Consider the following 11,535-nt stretch of genomic DNA (forward strand, 5'->3'; position numbering starts at 1 on the left):
AGAGGTCCTTCTCCTTATTACGCTACTTTATTTTTATTTTTCTAATTGAAAAAATAAATAAATTTAATAGATAATTATGATAAAAAAATATTTTATGTTATATCAGATTTATGAAATTTGAATGTAAGGTAACTTTAATAATAATGTTAAAAATTAAATAAAAGACTCCATTTATGGTGGAATAGAAAAATTATATTGTATTAGATTTTTGAATTTTAATAGTGTTTTTAAAGGCTAATTTAGGGAAAATGTCCAAAAAAATATTTGGCAAAATAGGTTTTTTTTTTAAGTAGAGAAATAAGCTGATTTTATAAAGAGTGTATGAAAATGCGTCCAGCACAATTGGTAGGAAAGCACGCTTAGCTGGACGCATTTTCCTTCGAGTATGCAAAAAAACAAGTCTAGTTGGGCGTGCTTTCCTCTAACCGTAAATTTCCAATAATCAAATTTCAAATCTGGCCAACAGTAAAATTATAAATGGCCCAACAATAACTTTTTTTCTTGTATAAACCCAGGTCATTTCCACTCTTTTCACTCAAATCTAATTCTCTCTATTCTCCCAAATCCTGTTGGGCGCACTTTCCTGCCAACTGTGTAGAAACACATCCAATTGGACGTGCTTCCACACTCTCTCTTCAAAATCGATATATTTCTCTAATTTAAAAAAAAAGGCTATTTTGCCAAAAAAAATTGACATTTTCCCCTAAATTAGTCGTTTCTAAAGAGTGAATGACCTTAAAATACTGAAAATTTTAAAAAAATTACCAAATTAAGCCTTTTTTTGAAAAAAATTTATGGGACTAGATCGATTTTACGAAAACGCTTCCAGCGGGAAGCGTTTTCCCCCAACGATCACTCACCCCTACGACTATTTTCTCCAATGACTATTTAATTAGTCGTTGGTCCCCTCAACGACCATTTTATTTTTTCTATATAAACCCCCCCACACATTTCTTTTTTTTTTTAATTCAATCTCAACTCTCTCTCACATTCTCAAATCTCTCTTAAATTTCTCTCAATTCCCTCTTAATTTCTCACTTAAAATTTATTTCTCTCAACTCTCTATTTTTATTGAAGTTGTCTTAAGATTTTCAAAAAATATTTTTTTATTACAATTTATTTCGTGTTTTCTGAAATTAACAATGACATAATCTATAGTCCGTTTGGATGGCAAGCACATTTTTGTTAGCCAATTGCAGATTGTAAGAATTTTTTATTATATTTAATGTAATTTAATTTAAATATTTTCTTGTTATATTGGAATTTAATATCTTGTATGTGTTTTTTTATATAAGGCGAAAGATCAAATTTTGGAGACGTATATTCGTACTCTACTCGTTTCTCCATCACCTTTAACCGAACCCTACTTGCGAGATGCCAAATTTTTGCACGTTACCGTTATTGGTCGGTGGTGTAAATTGGACCCCACACTTGTAAGCGCATTGGTGGAAAGGTGGAGACCCAAGACACACACCTTCCATCTTTCATATGGCAAGTGTACTATCACTTTAGAGGACATACAGTTATAGCTCAGGTTACCAGTGGATAGGCTGGTAGTGACTGGGTTAGTTCACATAGCCGATTGGAGAGACGTATGTGAGCAACTTTTATGGAGGGTTTTGGAAACAATTTATGGAGCCCGAATAGATATGAATTGGTTAAAAAGAAATTTCGGTGGGTTCGATGAGGATTCGACTGAAGTCTAAAGAGAACAAGATGCTCGGGCATACATCCTTTTGATTATTGTAGGTCTCCTCATGCCTGATAAGTCATGAAATCTTGTCCATTTAAGATGGCTTCTAAAACTTGTCGACTTTAGAGAAGTGAGCGATCTCAATTGGGGGTCATCTGTGTTGATGATATTGTATTGGGAGATGTGTTGGGTGTTTTTCCCTCTAGCAATTTCAACTCCAAAATTTTCCCCACTCAACCATCAGATATCCCAAGATTCCTAAGACGTATTTTCTAAATTGATCTCAATGTTCGAAAATAATGCACTAGAAAAAATAATGCACTGAACCTATCTGAATGTTCAAAATGCATTGCAAATAAGGACCAAAACTCAGTTGCATTAAAAAAATTTTAAAAAATAAAAACTAAGATTTAATCAAACAGTGTAGTTGGAGTTTCGATTTTGAATCGAATTGAATTTTGCAATTCGCGATGGATGAAAATACAATGCTTCTAAATATCGAATTAAATAATTAGTAACTTTACATCTCAAAAAATTATATAAAAAAACCCTAAACTTTAAACTTAAAAAATATAAAAAAAACCTTAAAAAACAAAACCTTAAAAAACAAAACCCTAACCTTAAAAAAAAGAACACAAGGAAAATGTATCCGGTTAAAAGCGCTTTTCTGCAAATTAACTGAGTTGGGAAGCATTTTTGTAAAATCGGTCTAATCCCATAATTTTTCAAAAAAATATCTGATCTGGTAATTTTTTAAAATATTTCGTTATTTTTAAGTTATTCGCTCATTTTTAAGAGATAAATAAAAAATTATTTTATTTAAATTTTCTATAACTCTTTTAAATTTAAAGTAAGTTTATTTTTTATTTCGTGCTCTCCAAGTGTCATTTAAAGAGTAATATTGTTATATAAGGGTAAATTATACCAATAATCACTTAACTTTAATACACCTGATAAAACAGTCACTCTGATTTTAATTCAGTCACCCAACTTTCAAAAAGTAATAAATCAATCCTACTAATCATTTTCCATTACAGATGTAACAAAAAAGTGACCTAGCATTTAACAGGCCACCACGTTATTTCGAACCCAAATATATATATAAGTGTCATTTACGCAAAAAGTAAAAATATTAGCAATTTATTTAAGAAAAAAAACAAAAAAAGAAGAACGAAAAAAAAAACACTCAACTTTGCCTCGTCTAATGTGATAAGCTAACTGACCACATCAGCTAGTTTATTGGCCACATCACCTATCTCATTAAGCCTGTAACAAAAAATATTAATGAGTCACTGATTTGCAACTTTTCTATAACGATATTAATAGGTGACTGATTTATCACTTTTCGATAACGTTAATGATTGATTTGTTATTTTTTGAAAGTGAGTGACTGAATTGAAACTTTACCTCGTCCACCGTGGCAAGTTGATTGGCCACGTCGCCTATCCCATTAGGCCTGTAATAGAAAATACTAATGGGTGACTGATTTGTCACTTTTCAATAACATTAGTAACTGATTTGTTATTTTTTTAAAGTTGATTTATTGAATTGAAATCAAAATGATTATTTTATCAGCTAGATCAAAGTTGAGTGATTGTTGGTCAGGGGCGAAGCTAGAAAAATTTTTTAGGGGGGTTAGGTGAAATTTTAATTTTTTATAGTTTATATGTTTATAATTTATAAAGGATTAAATCAAATTTTTATAATTTTAGAAGGGCCAAAATATAATTTTACTTTTACTAATTTAAAATTTTAAAAAAATCTTAAGAGCCTAAAATGCAATTTTACATTTTAGGGGCTGCTTCCCCACTGCCGTTGGTGTAATTTAACCGTTATATAATTATATTAGATATATTTAGATTATTTTTATCATAGATAATGTTAATATAATATTGTAATATGGTGCAGATTTGTAGTAATCACGAGCCTTTTTCTGGGAAATAGGCTTGCCTTCTCAGCTATGGAGAATTCTTAATGTTAATAGAAAATGCACCTTTGAAACTTTCAGAGATTTTCTGTCTGAAATAATTCTCTGCTGCTCTTTTTCTTTTTCCTGCAATGGCCGCTAAATCGATCGAGGAGGTGAGTTTTCTTTTTCTCGTTTGTTTTTTTTTTTAATTTTTTGGAATGTGTAGCTCTTAGAATTTTTTCTGTTTCTGTTATGGAATTGGAGCTGTTTTTGGACATTAAGTTTCTAATTTTGGATTAAGCTTCTTTAATTCTTTTTGAAAAGTAAAGACTTTGCTTGATTTGTCGGAAAAATAATGGAGGAATTTTACACTTTAAGTCTGTTGCATTTTCTCCGGTTGCTTTCAAATTTCCTTATAACTGCATATCAATAGCAGAAATTTCATGGCCGTTATGATCTAGTTCATCTTTCATTGCTTTTTTCATTCACAAAACACAAATTCTTGTTTGGTTGCAGCGGAAATGTAGTAAAAGGAAGATAGATTACCTTCAATTCTTGCATTCTCTTCATTTTTTTATATATAAGCATTTTCGTTAGTTTCTTGTCGAATGGGATTTTTATTTATTTTTATTATGGCTATGCTAACCTAGATTATCTTGCATTGCCTAATTCCTAGTTATGATTCTAATTATTATGATTTCTTTTCTTGAATTGGTTTTGAAAATCAGTACTCAATTTTCAATAGAAATTCTTTATCACTACAAATTAGCAAATTGTACATTTATTTCCCTTTTAAATTCTAATGGTAAAGTTCCATCTTTATAGCCTTGACTTAGAATGGAATTCAAAATCTCACATTCAAATGAAATTAAAAGAGAGCTTTTCTTATTTGTTATGTCATCTTTATAGCCTTTTTTGTCGAAGTTCGTTTTGCAAATGCTTTATTTTAAGATACGGTTACTTCCAGGAGAAACCATTCTTATCGGGGATGGGGGGTGGAAGCACCAATTTACCAGTCAACATTGCATGTTTTGAGTTGATTAAGCCAAGCTTTGATGAGACCAACCATCATTGTTCTCTCGGTAAAGATTTCTGTGTTAGATATGGTATTGTTTACCTGGCCTCAGTTTTGATAATGAGCATGTTTAATGAATTCCTTTTATTGAAATTTCAGATGTCTTGCCTATTCTAATAGAGGAGACTTCATTTCCAGTAAGAGAAAAATGCAGCTTAAACACTTCACATGTAAGTTCATTCATAATCTGCTGCTGCCTTTTTCTTCTCCCCTATAAAACCAATCAAAACCAAATGACTTGGCCTAAAGGGAGGATTTCTAAAAATTGACTTGCTCTATTGAATACTTTGAGAGGCACTTAACCGGTGATTTCTTTCTTTATGCACATCATGCATCGTTGTTGATGGAAATTCAGGCTGTAATTTAATATATTTACTCTGAAGTGATGGTCATAAATCTGAAATAATGTCATTTACATGTTTTTATCTCTATATAAAGGTTTAAAACCTGTTTTTAGTTGTCTAGTAGCCATTTGATCATTAACATAAAAGGGTTTGTTTAGTATATTTGCTACAGCTTGAGAATCAGTTTCTCCTTTAAAAGTTAAAGTTAAGCGTACCACTCTTTTCAAGACCTGCACCTTAGCTTTGAGCTTTTCCTGATCTCCCTGGAATCAGTCTGATCTCTTGAAATCCCTCCTTTTCCTCCTCTCTTTTTGTTCTATCAGATTGGTTCATTTCTTGGAGAACTTCAAAAAGGAACTTAGATAAAGTTTATACAGCCGCCCGTCTTTTGAGATGACCTAATGTCAGAACTTATATTGAATACTTCAAATTTAGTCATTCTCCATGAGAATTGATACTGCAGTTTGAATTCCACTTTTTGAGTTCTATGTTTGTTATTTTCTAGATTATATATTTTCTAAACAGTAGTTTGGTTACTAATAATCTCTGTTTAAAATTTAGTTCAAACTTTTATTCTTTCATTCAAATAACTTATCTTAAAATGAGAATTTGGAAATTAATAAACTTGCTTTTTTATTTTCTCTGTGCTGCTATTAGTTTTCAGTTCCTTTGTGCAGGGCCAGGATGTCTATAGCATTTCTGTGTTGCCGGAGGAAGGAAACACGAGTCCAAAATGTACACCACAGTTAACTTTTTTGAGCCTCTTGGAAGTTCCTTTTCCATCTGAAAACCAGATGTGTTTGGATGCGAAATTGAGTTGCCACAACTGCATCAATTTGAAAGTGGATAGTGAAGATGCTTATTCATCGTGCATTCTGGATATAAACATTGAGAAAGAGCTTCCTGACATACTTACATCCAGTGATGAGATTGTTGGAAATTCTAAAACTGAAGGTGTACTGACAGTAAGTTCGATATTCCTATCTTTATAGCGTGAATCTTCCAGCAAATTTCTCCTTTTAAGATGGCATATTCAGTAAAATGCAGATCCTACATATAGTGTGGGATATGCAAAATTTAATTACTTAGTCATCAAAGCATTGATGGTTTTCCTTGAGTCTTGGTACTTCTTTTCTTCTTTCACCTTGATCTAGATCTCAATGAATTACAGAATTTGCAGAAGGTTTTGCAGAGACAGTCAAGCTTATATGTAGGTGAGAGTTCACTCAGCTTTGAACTGTTAATGTTTTAATTTGCAGGTCTGTAAGCATATGCTATTACCTATTAGAAACAAAAACTTCCCTATCTTGCCCTTAATTGATATTGCTGTGCTTGCTTTATATTGCATAAGAAATGATTAATAGTTTCGCCTAAACAAGAAAACATTCCAAAGGATAGGACATTATGTTGGTAACCAAGCTGTTTAAATGCAATCCAGGTTTCCAATGTTTCTTGCGTATCATTTATTCACTCACTTGACTTATTTTTAGCATATGGGTTGGCTATAAACTAATGCAATTGGTAATATTTAGCCATTCACATGACTTGCTTTTAGCAAAGAGAAGGAAAAATTTTCGCTTACTTTGAAGAGGTCTTATTTTTTACAAGAGTTATTATTCATCTTTCTAATTACAAGTTTAAATTTGTATAAACTATTCTTTATATTATGTCTAACTATTGTAATACATATGTAATAAATAAGCTTTTTCCTTATATTATTACACTAATAACCAAACGAGGCATTAATGTGTTGATTCGACATCTAAACTTTCACTTCCAATGTGATTTATATAACTAGCAAACAACAGAGGTTCCCTTAGTTCACTGTTTCTATTGTTTTCTATTAGCGCCTGCCTGCAGGCCTAGACATTCACCCCTAAGAAGATTGAAGTTGACAAAAGAGCTTCATTTGACATGTATAATTCCAGTGAACTGATAACTGAGAACAAATGAACCAAATGCCAATAAGTAGGCCTGAGGTTGATACTTGACAACTCTATTTGTTTAAGTATTACTTCAAAGGGTTTTGAAGAAATCTAAGATTGAACTCTATTTAACATTTCTCCTGATCGCTAGACTTTTGTTTAGCTTTATGAATGTTTTTGGAATTGTGTGCTACCTTTTTTCTGCTGTATTTTGCGTTCCACATGTAGAACCATCTAGGTCTTTTGGTTATGCATATTGCATTTTTGATTCTTCATCCATTGGTACCACCTAATCATGCCATGTGGAACATATTTGGAACTCAAAAACTGGGTTTGATTTGAACAGAAAAATCATTGACTGAGAGGGTTCAAGAAGCACCAATGAATAGATGGAAAAGATATAAACGAGCTGCATCATTTGATTCAAGGAAAATATTCTTCCTTTTCTCAATCCTGTAAGGTCTTGAATTCCTAGCAAATAAACAGTTTACTTTTGAACTTCACATTTTTATTATTACTTCCATTTAGTAAGATTTTAATCATTGTTAGCATCTTTGAAATAACCGCATTGGTAATCAAATCCCATGGTTCTAACGTGATTGAGGAGTGAGAGAAATACATTAATAAGGATTATGTATAACCAGTAGATATCCAAAATTAAAACACTTAAGAACTAGTTGACATCTATGGAGGAAATATTTTGCTTAGGACAAGAAGGTTTAAGATGTTAGGGAGATCAACTTGAACTTGGGCATAAACAATTGAGTTTGAAGTTGAGCATGAAAATTGAGCTTATTTTACTAGGTAAATGAACTTAATTGAGCCTAATCTATCATGTTCAAGCAATTCAATATTTATTTGGAATCGAGCTTGAGCTTTAAGAGTAAAACTCAATCAAGCTCAAACCGAATTTCATGTCTCTAAGTCTGAGTTGATCGAGCTTCTTACAGTTGGAACTCCACTGGACTTGCGGTTACACCTCTACCCTTAACCTGACGGAGTCTAATATTTTTACAATGAAGTAGGTTTGCTCCATTGTTGTCAGAATTTTGGCAGTAATGCAGCACATGGTATTTGAAACCTACCATAAGGTTTCCTAGTACTAACAGTAATCAGAGGAGTCCCTTCCGATCAATGGCTTATTGTTTCCTTCTTTGGCTCAGGTCATGTTTGGGGACATTGATATTGATTTATCTGACGCTGAGAGTTACGGCAAACTATTGATGTGTTCAATCTACGTCAGTCAGGTTCAAATGTGAGTGCGGTATACAAGTGTGTTGAATTTTTTTTTCTAGATTTCATGATCATATCCTGTACTCATGTCTGGATATAGTACGAGTACCTAAAAGATAAAGTGAAAAGTCGGAGTAACATAGGATTCAATCATGTCTTGTACCTTCTTCTTTATTTTGTTGAGCATCTTTTCTTGAAGTTTATTGAGATTTCGTGTTTTGAGAACTGCTGCTTTATAGTTTAGCTTTCTAAATGTCAATATTATTGATTTTCCACTGTAAATATGACCAGTGATTCAGTAATTCATCATCTCTTTATCATTGTAAGGGTCCGTTTGTTTACATGGAAAAGATTTTACGAAAAATATTTTTTTCATTTTTCTGTGTTTGTTTCACAGAAAATAATTTGGTCAACAGAAAATGACTTACAGATCAAGATAAAATAAGCTCTTTTTCCTGTAAAAATAACTTACTATTTTGGAAACAGTAAGTCATTTTCCGGAAAAGAGCTCATTTATAGATAATTTTATATTTTATAAAAATTAACTTAAATCAAGCTTAATATTATTATATTGATAATAATTTTTATTTTTTTTAAAAATATTTAAAATATTATATTTTTCAATATTATTAAACATACATATTTAATTATTTATATTTAGTGATATAATAAATAATAAATTATTTAATATTTCAATTTTATTTTAATAATAAATTTTAAAAATAATAATTTAAAATAATATTATTCACATATTATTGAAAATATTCAATACTAATATTTTAATAATAAATGTTTTGTAGTATAAAGGTTAAAATATATGTACACTTGTAATTTAGTCTTTGTACTTTTATTTTCAAGAATTTGTCCCTTTACTTTTCAAATTTGAAAATCAAGTCCAATTGTTGACATCGTAGTCATGTAATTAAAAAATGACGTTGTAATGAATCTGAATTTAACATAATATTTTTAATATATACAAAAACGATGTAAAATATAAAATTATAGATAAAAATAAATTTAATTAAACAATGAGAAAATAAGAAAATCTCAAATGCATGTTTGTTTAATTGAAAACAACTTTTATGAAATGTTTTTAAGAAATATACCAAACAACAGAAAATATTTTATACAGTTTCATCCAAACACCAGAAAATATTAGCTTTTCCAGAAAAGTAAATCATTTTCCAGAAATTATTTTCCTAAAATGTCAATAATATTTTCCTGGTTAATGCAATATAATTTTTAATTTTTTATTGGGTTAATATATCAATCAGTGCTTAAGTTTGATTTTAGTATTTAATTTGGTATTTGAGGTTTTTTTGTCTCAATTTGGTACTTGGATTTGGTTTCAATATTCAATTTGGTATCTAAACCAAATGAGATTATGTGGCCCAAAAAATTTTCAACACATGCTATAGTAAAAAAACATAAGTACCAAATTGAACATATTGAAACTAAACTCAGGTACCTAATTAAGACAAAAAAATTTTAAGTATCAAAATAGAAAAACTTAGGTACCAAAGTGAACATTAAAGCTAAATTTTAAGTATCAACTTGAATACTGAAGTTAAACTTAGGTGCTAAATACAAAATATCGTCTTTATAATAATATTTTGCGACAACAACCAATTTTTTAAAAAAAATTAATTTTTTAAGTTTTATTTTAGTTCTATAACTTTTCACTTATTGTTATGAACTACGTTCTGTATTAAATTAATTCTTCATAATAACATATGATCTAAATTTTTAAGTGAAATTATAACTAATTCATGTAAGTAAACCTGCATTTTTCATGGACTCCCCCACTGTGGGGCTTGTGCCGAGCCTCTTATTTCTCAGGCTTGACCGGTCGCTAGTAGAGGCTCGTTTTTCTCAAGTTTGACACTGTACACTTGATTCGAAGAGCATTTCTTGTTGGGGCTATGCGGAGATCCATCGGGAAGATTATGAGAAAAAACGCACCAGTTCATAGTGTTTTTGGTGGTTGAAGTCCAATGATGAGTTTGTTCTTGGCTTGTTTGAAATTTAGTAATGTTATTCTTATTTTTTTGTTTTGTTGTTGTAGCAGTTTTTTTACGACTAAGTGTTGTTTTCATATGGTCTAATATTTGATCAGGTGTTACAGACATCTTTCACCAACCAGACTCCCCACTCCAACTTGGGTACTGGGCTTGGGCTTAAAACCCCTTATACTTTTTATGTGTTCTGAATTTTTTTAACCTTTCGACCTGTAATGGAATCTTCATAGTTAAAAAGTAAAAATAATGGAAAAGCCTAGAATACGGTGCTCTAGAGTGGGCTAAACCTCAGTTGAAGCCTCAAACTCTCATACCAACATATCATTCTAGAAAGTGCCGGAAAAGACGAAATGTCAATTATGCCCCTGGTGGAGATTTCCTTTTTGTTCATTTCCTCATTGAGGTTGGAGCGCATTAAACTAGACTTTGCTCTTTCTTCTGTTTACTGTGTTTCCAAAATCAAGAGCTTTCAACACACTCCTTCACTCCAAACCCACCAGAAAGAAACCATGTCAATTGTCCCGATCAATGGCCAACAAGGCACACCCACTGATCCTTTCTCTCTTGAATTATGGGATCCATTCAACAACTTGGATGTTTTGAACCCATTCTCCCATTCTTTCCCTTTCCCTTTCCCTTCATTTCTTTCCACCCATTTCCCTGGTTTCTCCTCTGAAATTTTCCCCTCCTTGGGAACCCAACTCAACTGTGTAGAAACCCCAAGGGCCCATGTCTACAAAGCCTACCTTCCAGGGGTCACCAGAGATGAAGTTCTGGTTTTCATCGATGATGACAGGATGCTTCAGATAAGCACTGAAAATGGTAACTTCATGAGCAGGTTCAAGTTGCCCGACAATGCAAGGACTGATGAGATTGAAGGTTTTATGGAGAATGGGATGCTCATCGTCACTATTGGGAAGCAAACTCAAGCTCCGGAGAGGCCAAATGTTAGGGTCGTTGAAATCACAGAGTAATTTCACTTTTTTTTTTTAATGCAAAATGTCAAGTGATGCTCTACTCTATGGTGTTTGTTTTGTTTTGAAGCTTGAAAAAATGTGTTTAATGTCAAAGAGTAAGTCGGTTCTTGTACTAGAACAGTAGTTTTAGTAGTAATAAAAGCACTTTTGTGTTGTGTACTTTGCTTCAACTTTGGTTTAAGAAGTTAGGAACAGAATTCAAGCCGATACAATACCTCAATTCATCACCGCCTGTCAGAAGATATTTGGATAAAATTAAAGATTAGATGAGTAGAGGATGTTGAGGTGGAAGAGAAAATTCCATTATTCAGGGGAAAGAATCTAAGTTTTGTTAATAGACATGAACAAGTTGAAACAATTT

At 31.5% G+C, this 11,535-nt stretch overlaps 2 protein-coding genes across 2 annotated transcripts; both read left to right on the forward strand.

The window, feature by feature from the left end:
- The first annotated feature begins 3,561 nt into the window (after nt 1-3,561).
- Nucleotides 3,562-8,404, forward strand: LOC121208238 (uncharacterized). Its single transcript, XM_041078784.1, has 7 exons — nt 3,562-3,775; nt 4,570-4,684; nt 4,777-4,847; nt 5,699-5,986; nt 6,193-6,235; nt 7,293-7,401; nt 8,110-8,404. The coding sequence occupies exons 1-7, from the start codon at nt 3,752-3,754 to the stop codon at nt 8,168-8,170; spliced, it is 711 nt and encodes a 236-aa protein (XP_040934718.1). The 5' UTR covers nt 3,562-3,751; the 3' UTR covers nt 8,171-8,404.
- Nucleotides 8,405-10,492: 2,088 nt separating this feature from the next.
- LOC107914391 (18.5 kDa class IV heat shock protein) lies at nt 10,493-11,333 on the forward strand. Its single transcript, XM_016843292.2, has one exon. The coding sequence runs from the start codon at nt 10,548-10,550 to the stop codon at nt 11,169-11,171; it is 624 nt and encodes a 207-aa protein (XP_016698781.2). The 5' UTR covers nt 10,493-10,547; the 3' UTR covers nt 11,172-11,333.
- The last annotated feature ends 202 nt before the right edge of the window (nt 11,334-11,535 follow it).

Source organism: Gossypium hirsutum, chromosome A10, assembly GCF_007990345.1.
Source record: "Gossypium hirsutum isolate 1008001.06 chromosome A10, Gossypium_hirsutum_v2.1, whole genome shotgun sequence".
NCBI lineage: Eukaryota > Viridiplantae > Streptophyta > Magnoliopsida > Malvales > Malvaceae > Gossypium > Gossypium hirsutum.